The sequence below is a fragment of the Vipera ursinii genome, assembly GCF_947247035.1.
Source record: "Vipera ursinii genome assembly, chromosome: 1".
In the NCBI taxonomy this organism is placed as follows: Eukaryota; Metazoa; Chordata; class Lepidosauria; order Squamata; family Viperidae; genus Vipera; species Vipera ursinii.
In genome coordinates, this window is record NC_139512.1 from 3874322 (window position 1) to 3893527 (window position 19206).

General features: G+C 42.4%; 1 protein-coding gene and 1 long non-coding RNA gene across 4 annotated transcripts in view; one reads left to right on the top strand and one right to left on the bottom strand.

Annotated features, from left to right (window-relative positions):
• The window catches only part of NFIC (nuclear factor I C), a 177949-nt gene that overhangs the window by 123408 nt on the left and 35335 nt on the right, over positions 1 to 19206 (top strand). For all 3 annotated transcript variants that reach the window (XM_083349806.1, XM_083349805.1, XM_083349804.1), the window contains 2 exons: positions 17541 to 17615; positions 18516 to 18590. In XM_083349806.1, the coding sequence (XP_083205932.1) occupies positions 17541 to 17615; positions 18516 to 18590 (150 nt within the window). The remainder of the gene's footprint in view (positions 1 to 17540; positions 17616 to 18515; positions 18591 to 19206) is intronic.
• LOC310632811 overlaps positions 1 to 19206 on the bottom strand; it is a 269935-nt gene that overhangs the window by 93552 nt on the left and 157177 nt on the right. The gene's annotated exons all lie outside the window — the stretch shown is intronic.

The window sequence follows — 19206 nt, forward strand, 5'->3', positions numbered from 1 at the left end:
ATACATTCAAACAGACAGGCACTTGCTACATAACACTCCACACGTAACAATTGTGAATAAGAAAGGCAAAAAAGTTTGGGTACTGGATGTGGCAGCACCTGGAGACAGCAGAATAGAAGAGAAAGAACTGGAGAAGATAACAAAATGCAACGAACTGCAAATAGAAAAGCAAAAGAAAGCATAGGTGGTACCAATAGTCATAGGTGCCTTGAGTGCAATCCCAAAAGAACTGGAGCACCATTTGAAGACCCTCGGCATTGACAAATTCACCATCAGTCAATTTCAAAAAGCAGCTTTACTCAGAACACCTTACATCCAGTGACAATACCTCTAACACAGACATGTCAAACACAATGCCCGGGGGCCAGATCTGGCCCGCGAAGTGCTTTCATGTGGCCCCTGAAGCCATCCTGGAAACAGTGAGGGAACGGCCCCCACTGCCTTGGCCCTGGCCCAGAGACCCTCTTTCTGCCAGAGACCCTCAGATCTGTCCCACTCCTGTCCAGGCCCCCATAGGCACCCTTGATGCCAAGGATGTAGAGCTGGCCATGCCCACCCAGTAGGCCATACGCACTCTGGCCACGCCCACCCAGTAGGCCATGCCCACCCTGGCCATACCCACCCGGCCCCCCAAGGGCAACCACAATGCTGATGTGGCCCTCAATGAAATTGAGTTTGACACCCCTGCTCTAACACAATCAGACCTCCAAATCTGCCTATCCCAGATCCATGGGAAGGACTCAGTAGGCGGACAAAAATGCCAAATCCAGTCTGAACATCTGGCTGACTGCATTGAAATAGATCATAAGCATGTCCAGAATATCTGTATGGTTGTTAAGAGTCGACAATGATTTGATGGCACATAATCATAATCCACAATTGAAAAAGTGTGCACTGAAATTTGTTTGAACATTAGTATGCACTTTTAAACAAAAGCCAAACTATAAATTTATCCTAAAGGAATTTGTGAAATAAACTTGGAAAGTGCAGTAGTGCCCTGATATGTCCACTGCTATTTCTCCCCAGAAATTCATCAGAACAACTCTGATGAGGGTGTGTTGTTTGAAGGGAATTTCTGGTGAGATGGGCTGCAATAGCTGAGGGTCTGATGCTACTGTATATGGATGGGTTGGAATTCCTGCAAACAATGATGATGATGATGATGATAGAGCAGAAGAGAAGAGAAAGGAAGAACTGGAGAAGATAACAAAATACAAAGACCTACAAACAGAAATAGAACGCTGTGGCAAAGGCAAGCAAGGGTGGTACCAATAGTAATAGGCGCCTTGGGTGCAATCCCAAAACAACTGAAGCACCACTTGGACACCATTGGCATTGACAAATTTGCCATCGGTCAGTTGCAAAAGGCGGTCTTACTAGGAACAGCTTCCATCCTACGAGGATATCTGTAATACCTTACATTCAGACATCCATGTCTGCCTATCCCAGGTCCTTGGTAAGGATTCAATAGATAAACAAAAATGCCAGACCCAGTCTGAACATCTGGCTGACTGTGTGATGATCAATAATAGAGTTGAAAGGGACCTTGGAGGTCTTCTAGTCCAACCCCTCGCTCAGGCAGGAAACCCTATACCATTTCAGACAAATGGTTGTCCAATCTCTTCTTTAAAACTTCCAGTGTTGGAGCAGGTTGTTCCACTGATTAATTGTTCTAACTGTCAAGAAATTTCTCTTAGTTCTAGATTGCTTCTCTCTTTGGTTAGTTTCCATCCATTGCTTCTTGTCCTGCCTTCAGGTGCTTTGGAGAATAGCTTGACTCGCTCTTCTTTGTGGCAGCCCCTGAGATATTGGAACACTGCTATTGTGTCACCCCTAGTCCTTCTCTTCATTAAACTAGACATACCCAACTCCAGCAACTGTTTTTTATATGTTTTAGCCTCCAGTCCCCTAATCATCTTTGTTGCTCTTCTCTGTACTCTTTCTAGAGTCTCAATATCTTTTTTACATCATGGTGACCAAAAATGGATATGGGATTCCAAGTGTGACTGTACCAAGGCATTATTAAGTGATATTAACACTTCACGTGAACAAGTATGCCAAGATGTGGGCATTTTTTTCCTGAGTTTCGGAGAGCTTTTCAGACCTTTTAAATAAAAAAACTATTTAAAACTTTTTACAGAGATTGCAACCTATTTTTCCTATTCCCTGCCTAAAAATGACTGCACGCCCACTGCTGATCTGGCATAATTCTGATAAAGGGGACTTCAGGGAGGTGGGGCTTGTGGGCTGCAGATTGCCCACCCCTCCAAAAAGAAAAATGGCAGTTGCCAGGATGAACACCTGCTCTCTTTGCACTCATTCACCTTTTCCTGCTGCCACTGAAGGTTGGCATATGGACTTCTTCAGCTTTATTCCAGCCAAATAGAGGTGGGGAGTTTTAAGAAGGGAGAGAGCATCATAGTGACACTGAGGAAATTTAGGAAGAGAGGGTTGTCTTAGTGTAGAAATAAAAGATGTGGAAACTTTGCTCATGTGCTTGTTTTTTAATTCTGTATATAATGCTGCTTGTATACAGTTAATGTACAAATGACAGTAGGGAGTGATGTCCTGCCTCAAATCCTTTAAATAGATAGTTCTCGACTTATTATTATTTATTATTTATTAATTCGGTTTATATACCGCCCTACTCCCGAAGGACTCAGGGCGGTTTACAAGGCAAAATTTAAAAACAATACAATATAAAATTAAAATAAAATTAACAACCATTCATTTAGTGATTGTTCAAAGTTACAACAGCACTGAAAAAAGTGACTTCCATTTTTTACATGTACAACTGTTGTTGCATCCTCATGGTCACATGATCAAAATTCAGGTGCGTGGGAACTGGCATATACAAATAAGATTAATAAATAATAAATAAAATAATATATTTATGACAGTTACATTGTCCCTGGGTCATGTGAACATCATTAGTAACCTTTCCAACCTGCTTCTGACAAGCAAAGTCAATGAGGGAAGCCAGATTTGCTTAACAACCACATGATTCAATTAACAACTGCAGTGATTTGCTTAACAACTGTGGCAAAAAGGTTGTAAAATGGGGCAAAACTCACTTAACAACTTCCTTGCTTCAGAAGAGAAATTTTGGGCTCAATTGTGATCGTAAGTTGAGGACTACCCGTAGTTCCAAAAAAAGGCTGACGTTTAAAGAGAGCATCAACACCATAAAACCAACCAGCCAAATATCTGTCAACTTCAGCACAATAAAATAATACTATTTTTCCCCCAAACAGCTTCATGAAACCCCTACCTTCCACATACATACAGGTAGTCCTTGATTTATGACCAAAATTGGGACTGGAATTTTCATTACTAAGCAAAGTGGTTGTTACATGAGTCATGCTAGATTTTACAATCTTTTTTGCCAAGGTTGTTAAGTGAATCACTTAGTCCTTAAGTAAATCTAGCTTCTCCTATTGACTTTGCTTGTCGGAAGCCAGGTAGGAAAGCTGCAAACGGAGTTCATATGACCTTGGGATGCTGCACTGATTGTAAATGCGAGGACCACTTGTAAGTCAATTGTTCAGTGCCACTGTAACTTTGAACAATTGCTCAAAGACTTGTTGTAAGTAGAGGACTACATGTCCTTCAACCTTGGCATCTTTCAGATATGTAAATTTCAACTCAACTCCCAGAATTCCCCAGCCAACCATGAAGTCCACATAATTTACAACTGGCAAGGTGCAGAGTGAATGTCTTTTTTAAAAAAAAAAAAATAAAAGGATACTTAGAGACTGGGTAATTATGAGTCACCCTGTGGATAAGGATATGTTATGATAACTATAGTTTTTATTAGGAATGGTGCAGAGGGAAGTTTAAACTTCTTGAATTTATGTATTTGCTACATTAATATCCCACATTTGCTCATTCAGCATAGACCTGGGGTCTTGCCCAATGTGATCTCCATGATCAATGGGGAACAAATTAAAACTCAACCTTTCCAGGAAATGCAAACTTTAACTACTTTATGAAACCATCTTGCATTAAGAAATTAGAGTTGAAATTAGCAGCCGGTTTAAGGCATAGATGATAAACTTAGTAATGGACATCATTTCTGAGAGTATGCACACAAAGAATCTGGCAGCTTAGCAGACAGAACTAGGATTACTATTCCTGTAATATTGTAGACAGTGAAGGATTAAGAGGGTCTTAACGAAAAAATTGAACATCTGTGTTGTCCAATGCCTCTTGCTGTATCAGTCTAATGAGGACAGGATGATTATTTCAAACAGCAGGGACACCGTAACAAGATGTTGGTGCTAGATATGATCTGTCTTCTTTGTAACTGGTGGAATATTTATAGAGACCGGCTACTTTGGGAGTTGTATGTTTTGTGAGATTATGATTATATATATACAGCGTGTGTGTTTGTGAGTGTGTATGCTTCTCATTAGAGCAAGACAGCTGAAAATTGGCATGGGCACGATTTAAAACAAGCTGCTTATTAAACAGACTCTAAAATGGAACATATATTCACATGATTTTTCTTTGAAGTGAGTGATATGAAATCACTTTTAGATTAAGAGTACGTTCTGTTAGTTAGAAAAGTGGAATTTGCTGCATACAGCCCAGGAAACCTATTTAGATTAATTCTCATGTCAGAAACAAAAATGTGAATGTCAGTCATCAGAAGCACTGATCCTGCAGATATAATGAAAATAATATTTTCATATATCTCAATCTATCTCTCACCTGCCCTTGGCTTTAATAATATATGATCAAGACGTTATCAGGAGCTTACCAGCCGCCTACACTTCTATTCCTCAAGATCTATTTGGCAATCAGATTTTGCAAAGGTAGCATTAATCCCAGGCACTATGCCGAAAATTATTTTTACAGGCCTTCTGGATAGTTTTGCTATTCCTGTGGGGTGGGGGGAGAAACAATGATTCTACTTTCTTCTCTCTCCTTTTATTCCAATTTTGAACCTGAAGTTCAAAGCAGAACTTTTTCCGTTCCTTTACCTTGTTTCCTTAATGTCCCTTTCTCACAAGCATGTTCAAATGAATTCATTTTATATATTTTTTATTTATTTATTAGACTTGTATGCTACCCTTTTTGCTCAGAGGTGATTCTGAGCAGCTTACGAATGAAAAGCCAGTAAAACATTACACAATTAATAATAATAATAATAATAATAATAATAATAATAATAATAATAATAATAATAGTAGTAGTAGTAGTAGTATTCAGTGAACCATAATAATTTATAATTAAAAGATGGGGAGGAAGAGAGCAAGATGCACACTGGGAGAGGTGTGTGTGGGGGGTGTCTTCTCTTAACCCTATCCAGTGTGATACACTCCTGTTGGGGTGCAGGAGGTAATAATAATAATAAAAAATATTAAACTTATATGTCGCCCTTCTCTCAGTGACTCAGGACAACTCACAACAATCAAACAAAGGAATTATAACGAAATCAACAGAACACAAAATATGAAGATAAAATGTTTCTTAAATGCCTTGTGTCCTTCCGTGCAGAGGAATGAATGGTAGATGTTTGTGCATGTGTGCATTGCTCTTTCTACCCTGTTGCACTACCCTGCAACACATGCTAATAATACATATGTCAACATAGAGGGTTCATGCCTAACGCCCATGATCTTACTGGCCTCTTACTTATTTGTGGGCACCAGAAATGAATAAATGTGTGATCCTGTCAACTCTTTGGCCCACAAGAGGTTTTAAGACCTCTAATCAAAACTTGTACCCTGATCCTTAAATTGAAGATCTTCAATTCCTGGCTTACGGTATACTTTTTCACACCAACCCCAAAACTAGGCTGCATGTTTTGGCTGATTTCTATTGTGAACAATTTTCTGACAATCAAGTGGGTGAGAAAATTGTTTGGGGAAAAAAGCAAAACTTTTGCAAATAACACTAGGAGAGAAAGGAGGGGAAATCACTTTGTAAGCCTGAGCAAAAATGTGCCTGTTGTGTGTGCCGTACAACAGAGAAGTAACAGCCTTTTTTCCTCTCTTGTCTAACTCTAATCCATTTCTGCTGGCTTTTCAGATTGTCTTTGAGTTCAGACAAGTCACTCCCGTTTCACAGACACTTCTGGGAGGTGTGCTTTCCTCCTTTGCCAAAGATAGTGGCTTCATGCTAAATTTAAAAATAAAAAGGATAAGGAGGGAAGATTTGCCACCTCTGCCCTGGCACCCTTTCCTCTCTTTGGCTGCTATGCTATTTTTCTGCAGGACAGCTGGAGAAATTCACGGCACTTTTTCAAAAAGATGGCTGCCAAGAGGGGAAAGAAGGAAAATAAACTTTTTGGAGCAAGAGAGGCAGCACATATAATTGTGCTTTTCTGCCTTCAAAATGGCCGCCGGGGAATGGAAGTGTGCGTGGAGAGGGGAAATTGGAGAAAAGGAGCAGGCGGGGAAGATTGGGGGCCTGGAGAGAATTTATTTAAAAAACAAAACAAAACCAGCTTGCAAGAGCCAAAATTCCATTTAAGTAAACAGCCTATGAACTGCATGTTCTTTTCTTTTCTGGTTTATTCTGTTGCAAACTTTGCGTTTTTCTTCCCGTCTCATTTCTTCTTCTCCTGTTTCTGTGTAAAAACAATTATTGATTTCCAACTTGCTGTGGACACGAAAAGATTGGATTGCAAAATGTATGTGTGGGGGAGAGAAAAACAGAGAATATTATGCATGCATTGCTTTAAAAATGCTTTCGCTTACTTCAAGTGGATGCCTTTTTTATTTGTTTGCTTATTTGTCAGGATCAGTGGAAAACCAATTTTTTTTACAAAAAAAAGTTTCCTCAAGTTGTGGGGAAAATTATACGGAGGGGTAGAGGATGGAATTTTTTTCCCCAGCCTTGATACAACAAGAACATTTTTTTTAATCTGTGTGCATATGTATTGTATATTTGCAGAGAGTTTTTTTTTCTTGCAAGCCTCGAGGCTCCATTTGACTGCTTCCCTCATTGGGAATCTTAACTCGGCACAAAATGGCCACATTGGGGAAAGACTGGCATGTGGGGGGCACACAAAATGGCCGTGATATGAACTGGGGAGCTGCTGCCTGAAATTCTTCCCTAAGAACATCCTCATTTGGTGGGTTTTAATGATCATCCCCCATAAATGAAATGAAGGATGAATTTCTCCGGCACGGAACTCTCTTTTGCGTGGCAAGGGAGGCTGACCAAAAGCCACTCCTAGCCTAGCGAAAGTTTCTTTGCAGCATGGTGAGAAAGCGTACTTCCAAATTCCTCTTTTGGAACCGTGTGCGAGAGAGGGAAATGTGGAAATGCCACCAGGCTGATTGGCAAGGCTGCCGCTTCTTGTTTTGACTGGGGTGACTCTCGGTTTGGAAGATCGGGCAGAGACAGCCGAGTGAAATGCCAATGGCCGAGCTGGCAGCAGGGAGAGGGAGCAATGGCCGTGCAAGGGACAGGAGGGTGTGTGTGTGTGTGTGTGTGTGTGTGTATGAGTGAGATAGAGAAAGATGGCAGGGAAAAAGTATTTGGCATGCAGATACCTGGCTTGGGCCCAGTTTCTGCAGCCAAGTATCAGCTCGGATAAAGGAAAATACTGGCCCAGACTTTAAAGGACGGGTGAGAAAAACCACCATTGCTGAGGTAGACCTTTTTGGCTGGCAGAGGAACCTGGGACTTCTTTGCCTCAACAACATTTTTGAACCACTTATTTTATTTTTTTAAAAAGCAAATGCACCAAAGGATTTTGCAGGGGGAAGCTGACTGGAGGCAAATTTGGCAAGTCCAGGATTGGATTTTGTGTTTTCATATACAATGGTGTGCATCAGTGGCTAGGCGAGGAATTAATTCCTACAAATAGTATAAGGCAAAATGAATTTTCAACTGATGAGGCAATGCAAATTTAAAAAAAAAATAGGTCCAGCCATTACAGAATTGTTGTCTAGTATTGTAATCTACCTTCCCCTTTCTTGATTTTCCTTCCTTTAAATTTTTAGACCTGCCAGTTCACCAATAAATGTAAACAGCTTGCAATTAAAGCAAAAGAACAATACAGTAATACATTAAAACCACAAACAAACATGGTCATTTTGGCCTTTGAAGTAGAAAGAACTCTTCTTTGTGTACTAGCATTTCTTATTGCATTAAACTTTTAAATTAAGCCATCTAGAGGGAGTCTTAAACAGGATATATTTTTTAAAAAAGGACAAGCTAAAAGAATAAAATCTGAAAACGAAAGTGCCCTTCTAGATCTTGAGAGGTAGAGAACCTTAACAGATCACTTGAACTACTTAAATCAGAATTTAGTACAGAAAAGGTATTAGTGTTGTTTTGATCTCAGTCAGTGGAGAAGAGTTGCAATCCAGTAGAAAAGATGAGGAAGTCACTGGCCATGACGGTTGAAAACTGACAGTCACCATGGTTCCCTGCCATTTTTACATGGACATCATTGAGAAACTATAATCCCCTAAAACAAACATTAAAATTCTCTTTAAAAACAACATTATTTGCCAATCCGGCATTTTCTAGATTAGAAGTCCTGGATTACAATATCCATCACCCCCAAGAGGTAGCAAATGATACTGTAGCATTTTTCTATTTGTCTTCCAGGTTTATTGATTGATTGATTGATTGATTGATTGGATTTGTATGCCGCCCTATCTCCCAAAGGACTCAGGGCGGCTAACAACGATAAAAACACAAAATACAAACATTAAAAGGTATTAAAGAAAATTATCCCATAAATAGTCCAATTAAAAACACAATAAAACAAAATCAAGAAAACCTCCCTTCCATCAGTCCAGGTCAGCCTGTTGAAAAAGCCATGTTTTAAGGTCGCGACGAAAGGAACGGAGATCCGGGGCCATCTGGAGCTCCAAGGGGAGTTGATTCCAAAGGGCAGGTGCCCCCACAGAGAAGGCCCTCCCCCTGGGGGTCGCCAGTCGACATTGTCTGGCCAATGGCACCCTGAGGAGGTTTCTTATTGCATTAAAGTTTTAAATTAAGCCATCTAGAGGGAGTCTTAAACAGGATTTATTTTTTTTAAAAAGGACAAGCTAAAAGAATACAATCTGAAAATGAAAGTGCCCTTCTAGATCTTGAGAGGTAGAATGCACAGGGTGATGGGCAGTCGTTCCTGGCCGCAGACAGTCCTGCAAATATCCCAGACCTAAGCCATGTAGGGCTTTATAGGTAAGAACCAGCACCTTAAATCTCACCCAGAGGACAACCGGTAATCAATGCAGCTCACACAGGAGGGGTGTAATATGGGAGTATCGGGACGCTCCCATCACAACCCGCGCAGCCGCATTCTGCACCAGTTGAAGCCTTCGGGTGGTCTTCAAGGGCAGTCCCATGTAGAGAGCATTGCAGTTGTCTATATGGGAGGTAACGAGCGCATGAGTAACTGTACGTAGGGCATCTCGGTCCAGATAGGGGTGCAACTGGTGCACCAGGCAAAACTGGACAAATGCCCCCCTGGCCACGACTCCTATATGATCTTCTAAACTGAGTCATGCATCCAGGAGGACGCCTAAGTTGCGCGCCCTTTCAACGGAGGGTAACACCTCTCCCCCTATAACCAAATGGAATATCCTGGATTACCCGAGATGCCGGTACGTATAGCTACTCGGTCTTGGCCAGGTTGAGTTGGAGCCTGTTCTTCCCCATCCAGAGTCGTACTGCTTCCAGGCAACGGGACATCACCTCGAGGGCATCACTGGGCTGGTTCGGGGTAGAGATGAAAAGCTGGGTATCATCAGCATATTGATGATACCTCACCCCGAAACCACGGATGATCTCACCCAGCGGCTTCATATAGATGTTGAACAGGAGGGGCGAGAGTACCGACCACTGACGCACCCCACAAGTGAGGGGTCTCGGGGTCGACCTCTGCCCCCCTGCCAACACCGACTGTGAACGGCCCGAGAGGTAGGAGGAGAACCACCGTAAAACGGTGCCTCCCACTCCCAACCCCTCGAGACATCGCAGCAGGATACCATGGTCGATGGTATCAAAAGCCGCTGAGAGATCTAATGGGACCAGGACAGAGGAATAACCCCTATCCCGGGCCCTCCAGAGATCATCCACCAGCGCGGCCAATGCCGTCTCCATGCTGTACCCGGGCCTGAAACCCGATTGGCACGGGTCCAGTTTAGCCATCATTTTTCTAAAAAGCAGTTTAGTTCTTTATATTCCTAGACCTAAGCATACCCCATTAACTTTCTAAGATGCATTTATACCTCCATCCACCCTATCATATCAAATTGTGCATCAGGAATGCCAAGAATCCAGGCTGATTCATACCAGAGTCCTAAGCCAAAGATTTGAAGCACAGAATCTCCTCCTCTGCACCTATTGTCTCTTGCCTGTGACTTATCCATGACAGACAGACTGGCAAAGTAGTGCCAATACTGGATCCCTTCCAATATTAAGGCATCACCCTTGCCTTGAAAAATTGTAAAATTTGAGGGACCATCTGATCTCACTGGGATTGGCTCATCCCATCTGTGTCAGCAGAGGAGGCATGCTGCAGTCCCATCAGCCTGAGCTGGCGGGGTCCAGGAGAAGGGCCTTGTCTGACATTGCACTTGCACACTGGAACACCTTGCCCCCCCACCCGAGTGAGGTTGACCCCAGCCCTCCCCCCCGAATTTCAGTAAGAGCCTAAAGACCTGGCTATGCCAGTTGGCTTAGGGCTCCAATGGGGAAGCATCACAGTGGAGGTGGTTGTGTTGTGATTCAGGGTCAGCCTGTGGGTTCAGCAGTTGGGTCGGACGATTCAGAGGAGGAGGAGGGGGGTGTTGGAGAGCCTGCAGAGAACAGCCCTGAGGCTTCGCAGAGCCCTCAGCCAGGCCCCTCCCATCTGGTTACAACGCAGACCCAGCTGTGTGAGCCTGACAGCGTGGATGAAGATGACCCACAGCTGGCCCTGTTCAAGGACGGCCGACGCAGGAGGCAGTCAATCAGGAGTAAACAGAGGAAGGCAATGGGGCACCTTGGAAGGAGGCAGAGAGAAGCCACGCCTTGACCTGTTTAAAAGGGGAATGTGTGGGAGGGCTGGTTTGCTGAAGGCAACCGTTTGAATAGCACCTGTTTCATGGTTTGTGTTTTTGTTTTGCTCTGTTTGCTCTGTTTTGTGTCAATAAATTTGGCAGGCTTAGTTCCAGCCTCTTGCCTTTTTGTAAAGGGGCTGTCCCTGCCTTTTCTGCAGGGCCGGTAGTACGCTGGTACAGAACAGGTTGATTGATTAACAACAACCCCATCCCGCTCCTGCCTTCCCAATTTTCTAATTGGACCGCAGTCTTTGGCTTTTGTATTAACATATCTGTGTTTCTAGTTTATATAGTTTTTATATTTTGTTATTGTAAGCTGGCCCAGAGTTACCTTGAGGTAAGATGGGCAGCCTATTAAATAAATAAATAAATAAATAAAACTAACAAAACAAACAAACAAACAAATAAATAAGCAATATTTTCTGTACTTAGGGATGGTGTGAGCATCATGGTACCGGTCAACATTTTAATTACCTACAGGGCTTCTGAGATCCTATCATGCTGTGCTAACTGTAGTAGCATGCTCCACCCCAACCACATGGGCAGGAAGAGTTCAGAAACAGTTGGCAGTGGGGTTTGCTCGGCCCCTGCAGCTGTGGAAGAAAACTGAATGCCTTTGCTTAGCCGACTGGCAGCTAGTTTGGATGACAATTTCAGAAGTAATGCTAACAGCAAATGTTTCATGCATTACTCACGCAGATAGGGAAATTGGGGTGTAAGGGACCTCCTTTCATTCTGCTTCCTCTATGCTAAACATAATTTAGGAAACTGGGAAGCTGCTTGTATAGTTTAGTATTCCAAATGCTTACATCACTATGGGAAACACTTTCCAAATCATGATATAGGTAGTTCTCGACTTACAGTCATAATTGAGCACAACATTTCTGTTGCTAAGTGAGACAGCTGTTAAATGAATTTTGCCCCATTTTATGGCCTTTCTTGCCACAGATGTTAAATGAATCACTGCAAGTGTTAAGTTAGTAAGACGGCTGTTAAGTGACTCTGGATTTCCCATTGACTTTGCTTGTCAGAAGGTCGCAAATGTGATCACGTGACCCCAGGACACTGCAACCGTCATAAATATGAGCCAAGCATTGGTATTTTGATCACGTGACCATGGAGATGCTACAGTGGTCGTAAGTGTGAAAAATGGTCATACATCACTTTTTTCATTGCCATAGTAACTTTAAACAATCACTGAATGAACTGTTCTAAATCGAGGACCGCCTGTATATTGCTACAGTACACTTTTTCAGTAATTTCTCTTGCACTAATTTTTGGATCAAGGGATAGTTATACTTTTTGGTTTTACTTATTTTATCCAAGCTTATTGTTTACAATCTCAATTTTAGCATTTGCTCATTTCTTGCTTGATTTATTATTTAGTGCTTCTTTTAAGACCTGGCTTTTACATCACTACTGTATAATGTTTATGGATTTCCACAGTAAGGGATTTAAGTGAGTTTTCAATCACAGTTGGCTTTTTTTCAGAGCCTTATGGACAACGCTGTTGTTTTCTGGCCAGAAAGAGCACTATGACATTATTGTGGATGGGGCAGAGCAGAAAAAAAATTAAAACATAAACAATTGGACAAGGAGTTCCCCGTAAACTATATTAAAAGACTGATTTGCCTTTATAAATTGAGAATTTATAAATTGAGAAAGAAGAAGGGCTACCAAATTTCTGTGGTGCAATGAGGAACTCTAAAAGCTACAATGAGGCTCATCAATGGTATAAGTCAGGTAGTCCTCATTTAGCAACTGCCTTGTATAGCAACCTTCACAGTTATGATGGTGATGGAAAAGTAACATTTTGACCAGTCCTTGCATGTTTGCAGGTCTGCAAAGCCTAGGAAAACTGAAGTAAAATCATAACTACATCATGGTTTCACTTAATGACTGCTTCACATAATGCACGTTGCTGGTCCCAATTGTTACTAAACAAGGAATACTTTAATTTTCAATTCACTAGCTATATTTTTATCCACACATTTCATGTAACATATTGGTATGATTCTGTAGTCATTATGCACACTTATCTCTCACTGAGTTGGTGCTCCTTCTCCTTCCCCCACCCTTCACAGCTGAATTGTGATATTCCTCCTGGTGCTCTATTTGGCAAATGTGCAAGTCTATACAGGTAGTCCTCGACTTATAACACATTTGGTTAAGTGACCGTTCGAAGTTACAACGGCACTGAAAAAAGTGACTTATGACTGTTTTTCACACTTACGGTGCAGCATTCCCGTGGTCACATGATCAAAATTCAGACACTGGGCAACTGGGTCTTATTTGTAATGGTTGCAGTGTCTTGGGGTCACCCTAACCTTTTGCAATCTTATGACAAGCAAAGATGTTGGGGGAGCCAAATTCATTTATCAACCGTGTTACTAGCTTAACAACAACTTCAGTGATTCACTTAACAACTGTGAAAAGTAAGTTGTAAAATGGAGCAAAACTCACTTAACAACTGTCTTTGCTTAGCAACAAAAATTTTGGGCTCAATTGTGGCTGTAAGTCGAGGACTACCTGTGCAATTAGAATGACTTTGCTGTTATTATACTGTATGTAGATCATAAGAATAATGATAGGAATAAAAAACATACTAGAATCTTGGGGAAATCGGCTGGGTCAGGTGAACTGGAGCAGCTCAGGCATCTCTCTCACTTTTACACACACACACACACACACAGACACTCATTTTGGGGAGGGGGATGGAATAATAAAAAGACACTTTAAAATGTTCCTGGCTGCATCAAGGATATTCAGGGACGTGTGGATTCTAGCCAAGGGTTGCTGCATAAGAAAGAGATGTGTGTGTGTGTGTGTGTGTGTGTGTGTGTGTGTGTGTTCATGCAATGGGGAGAAAGTAAAAAGAGACTCAATTGGAAGGAGGAGGTGGTGGGTTGGCTAATCCAGGATGCTAGTAGGAACCTATAGTGCTGACCTCAGCGTCTGCACGGAGTGCCCAACAAGCTTGATTATTTTTAGATAAGATGAAAAGCAGAGAGAGAGAGAGAGAGAGAACGAGGAGTTCTGGGATGTAGCCCATGTGAGGCGTGAGTTGTATTTCTGATGAGGAAGGGAAAGCAGGAGGTGGGAAGGGTGGAAGAGGAGGGTTTTGTTTCAATGGCCTTCGCTTCTACTGCCTGTCCCTCTGGCTCCTTCCTCAAGTCCAGTGGTCCAGCTTTTGCCTTTGATTCAGAACTGGTCACGTTCAAAGGAACTTCCAGAGTTATCTAATCACCTCCCCTCATCTAAGCCTGCCAATTTTTGCATGGTTTTGAAAAAGGGTCATTCCTTTTGATGGTCCTACCCTGAGCATCAGCATTTCTCCTCTCTGTTTAAATAAAGTTCTTTTGGAGAGCAAAAAGGGCACCTGACTGTGTGCGTAGTGCATTTCCTTTGAGAAGGGAATTAGTTAGATGTAGTAAGAGCAGGGCCTGTGCAAGAATGATGCAGTGCGAATGCTGCCGCATTAGGAGGAGAATTTATGCTTTTCATTCAGAAGACTGCATGCAGGGTTTTTTTTTTAAATGACGGCGGCGTAAGACGGGATTTCCCAACCTTGGTGACTTTAAGATGTGTGGACTACAACTCCCAGAATTCCCCAGTCAGCATATTGCTACCATCTGAGTAATCGGCAAGTTTCAAACTTACAAGAAGCTCTATTTTATTCTTTACTGCAGTCTTCTGACCTACCACCTAGATCTTGCTGCAAAACAATGGCTCAGATAGCAGATTATAGGTAGTCCTTGACTTCGTTTAGAGACCGTGCAAAGGTACAACAGCATTGAAAAAAGAGATTTATTACCATCTTTCACACTTACAATCCTGGTGGCATCCCCATGGTTACATGATCAAAATTCGTCCACTTGGTAATTGGTATGTTTTTATGACAGTTGCAGTATTCTGTGATCATGAGATCACCATTTGCAACCTTCCCAGCTGGCTTCTGACAAGCAAAGTCAAGGGGAATCCAGATTTGCTTAACAACCACATATTTACTTAACAACTGCAGCGATACCCTTAACTGTGGCAAAAAGGTCATAAAATAGGGCAAAACTCAGTTAACAACTGCCTTAGTTAGCAGTGGATATTTTGGCCTCAATTGTGGTCATAAGTCAAGGACTACCTGTATGGACATTTTTACACAGCCACTCTCATCAGCCTGAAAACCCTGCATTTATTCTCTCAACAGCTTCTAGTCGTACTCACCACAGCCCTTACAACAATGGCCAGTTACAACTTGCTGTCCCTTTAGCCACATGTAGAAGTATGCTTAAAAAAATGGCCAACTCCCTCATCTCTTACCATTTTTTCACCATCCATGAGTTTTGGAGAGGGGCCCTTGGGGGAAGGGAATGGGGAGAAACCACTCCAAAATCCCTGGAGTGCAGTTATGAGAATTTCATGGCATTTTGGAAGCATTGCAGCTTAGAGTAGGAAAAAGAGCCATGGAACTAAGGAGGCAGTTCCAAGAGGGAGTTTCCACCAACTCCATGGAATTCAGCACATCAGATTTCAAAATGGAAGTCCTGCAATTTGAGATTTCAGCCTGTGAAGCCCCTACGAAAATCAACTCAGCTGCTGAAGGGTGACACCAGGGACAGTGGGAGGTGGCACCGGTCTAGGAGTTGCCCCAAAGTGCCCTGTGGAATAGCCCATGATTTGAGCATTAAGAAAAAGAGTCTCTGAGCACGATCAGAACCAAAGAGCCCGCACAAATTCCTTTACACAAAAATTATTTTCTGCTGTCTCCCTCCTTCCATCAAGCTCCTTCCTTTTCAGCAACTTGATTTCTCCAGGAAAGGATTCCTGGATAATGCTACTCTTGAAAGCAGAATCCGAAACGTCATTGCTGCCCTGTACCAAATTTCTCTCAGACACATCGGAATCTTATCTCTACCCAATCTTGCAGGACAAAGAGCTAATGAAGCCTAAGACAGTCCCATGTATTCCCCATCTCTACGGGGAGAGGATTGCATCAATGGGCAATGTTTATTTCATCATGCTCAAATAGACGGCACGGGGGTTAGGTTCCGCAGTGGCATCACATGCCTGGCATTAGTGGCGCCAACAGAGTTCTGAGGTCAGGTGTTGCCTGCGTGGCTGAGAGTCCAGGAAAGGAAGAGAAGGGAAGCCGAGGAGGGAGACGCTTCATCTGCATTGGCGGCTCGTTAATCACCCACCCGGGCTGCAAAGTGAGTGCTGTCAAGGGAAGGCTGATTATGGGGAGGAGGGCAGCCATTACTGCAAAAATTACATTACTCCAAGCACCCATTAATGTTTGGTGGTTGCTGTGGCAACCTAGTAGGGCCTGGACTTGTGGTCGGCCTCTGTTCATCTTTACCTTAATGAAGGAAGACCGAGAATCTTAGCAAAGGTTGCTACCAAGAGGAGTGCATGGTGGCCTGAGGTGACCCAGCCAGTGACCTTCCTTTGCCATCACCCAAAAGGGGCTCACACAGAGAAGAAGAGCTTGACCCCAAAGCACTAGGGGGCAGGACAAGAAGTAACGGGTGGAAGCTCATCAAAGAGAGATCCAACCTAGAAGTAAGGAGAAATTTTCTGACAAGGAGAACAATGAATCAATGGAACAGCTTGCCTCCTGGAATTATGGGTACTCTATCACTAGAGATTTTCACAAATAGACTGGAAATCCATTTGATTGGGATGTTCTAAGGGCGCAGGGGCGTGGGCTATAGAACCACCTCCAAGGTCCCATCCAGCCCTATGATTCTATGTTCTGTGTTCTAAGTCAAAGTGTCTAGTATTAAAATTCCACAAGTTATAAGAAGAGTTTATCAGGCAGGAGACCCGACCCCCTTCCCAACTTTACACAAATCTTTTTCCCTTACAGCAGGGGTGTCAAACTCAATTTCATTGAGGGCCGCATCAGCATTGCGGTTGCCCTCAGGGGGCCGGGTGGGTGTGGCCTGGGTGGGCGTGGCCTACTGGGTGGGTGTGGCTAGAGTGCGTATGGCCTACTGGGTGGGCGTGGCTAGAGTGCGTATGGCCTACTGGGTGGGCATGGCCAGCTCTACATCGTTCGCATCAAGGGTGCCTATGGGGGCCTGGGCAGGAGTGGGACAGATCTGAGGGTCTCTGGCAGAAGGAGGGTCTCTGGGCCAGGGCCAAGGCAGTGGGGGCCGTTCCCTCACTGTTTCCAGGATGGCTTCAGGGGCCACATAAAACCACTTCGCAGGCCAGATCCGGCCCCCGGGCCTTGTGTTTGACATGTCTGCCTTACAGCAAAAACATAATATTAAAACTAACTCTTGAACGCATGTTCTTGTCTCCCAAAGTTAGTGGCTGTCTGAAAAAGCCACCTTTGTCTAATGAAATTCTGACATTGTGTTTTGGTCAGCCAGCCTTGAATGTTGTTCTACGTTTCTCAGTAGTTGTAATCAATTTTTGGAAAAAAAAACCAAAACCACACCAAAAAGAAGGCAAATGTATGTGTGTAGGCCCCGGTTGTGTAGAGCTGTAAAATATAATGCACAATTCTTTTCTTTTCAGATTCAGATCAAAGCAGCAGTCCCAGGACGGGAATCGGTTCTGACCAGGAGGATAGTAAACCCATAATCACGCTGGGTGAGCAACAGCAAAAAAAGGACAGAGGAAAGGTGTGGGTGAATGTTTGAAGCCGTCGGTCTGTGGTTCCCTGGACCTGCAGTACAAATCCTGAAAGAATTAGGTGGGATGGTACCCTGGAACAGGCTGATGGAAGGATGGCTTCTCTCAAGGGTTGATCCAATCAGGAAATGAATTAGTAATGGAGAAGCACTTCAAGGCAGGCTTAGAAATAGGATTGGTTTGGGGTCCTGTTCTGTCTCTTCTCACCTTTTTAATTTAGTAAAAAAAACAAACCTCTTGATTTATTCCAAACCAAATCCTACTCTACCACAGCCTTGAAGACAACATGGAATGAACATCCTCACCCAGCCTCGGTCAGCAAATCTCTAAATCTGTGTTTCTCAACTTTGGCAACTTTAAGATGGATAGACAAATGAGGAAACCTATCAATAGAACCAATCATGTCACAGTTAAATACAGACATCAGTACAAACATAAATGAGTTTCAGAAGGGCACTGACAGCCAGTTTGTAAAAACCACTTCAGTTCAGTACTTTTTATATAAAGACGTTCTTCAACCTGATGCTGTTAAAACTATTATTCGATCATCCAAAACTGACATAGCCAGTGGCTATTATATAATTTTAAATTATTTTAGGGTCAAGCTTCCTTGGCTGGCTGCTTTCATAGACTCTTGTTCTTTCTAGTCTAAAAAAATGGATAAATAATAAATTTGAGAAAAGAGTTTATTTAAAAAGTATCCAGTCTGGAATATTTAAGATTATATGCTAATTACCTGATTTATAGTATAATAAGTTTCTTTAAGTCAAAACCTGACACTGAAAACATTGAACAATTCAGAAAAAAAACCCTGATTATTGTAGCAGTTTCTGAATGAGTCCAAAATCTCTTTTGCAGATGCAGCAGATTTCCAAGAGAATTTTGTTACGTCAGGTGTGTTCAGTGTCACAGAACTTATTCAAGTTTCTCGGAGTGAGTAGCTTGTATCCTCATTAATTTTTTTTTATATTTCATTCTTACTTCTGTCAATTATATTACGTTGTTTGAAATGCAGGTGTAAGTAAGATTTGTTAATTTTCCCCACTGTTAATATAATCCATTCTTTTTCCTCATTGTAAACATTAACAAATTTCTATTAAAAATTATACATATATTTTTACTTTTAATATGTATTTCCCAGCTACTGGGAAAAATCATCTGTTGATCCAGATAGTGCTACCATCAATGTACTGGTGATGCTCAAGCTGGCTATACCATTGACATTTTTTCGATAAGCTATTGGGTTCTGGATGAGAGGAAACAAGCTGAATCTGAACCCAGGCGAGATGGAGTTACTTTCAGGCCCACAAAACCAGGAGCCAGGATAGAGTTCAAAAGTACTGTGAATGTATTCCATGCAAACTATACAAAAGTGCTTTTTTCCAAAAGGCAACTGGACTTCCTTGGTTTTTTTCTTTGAAAACGGTTCACTTCTCATCTAAGAAGCTTCTTCGGTTCTAACTATTAGAACTGAAGGAGCTTCTTGAATGAGAAGCAAAACGTTTTCAAAGAAAAAGGCGAAGAATGTCCAGTTGCCTTTTGGAAAAAG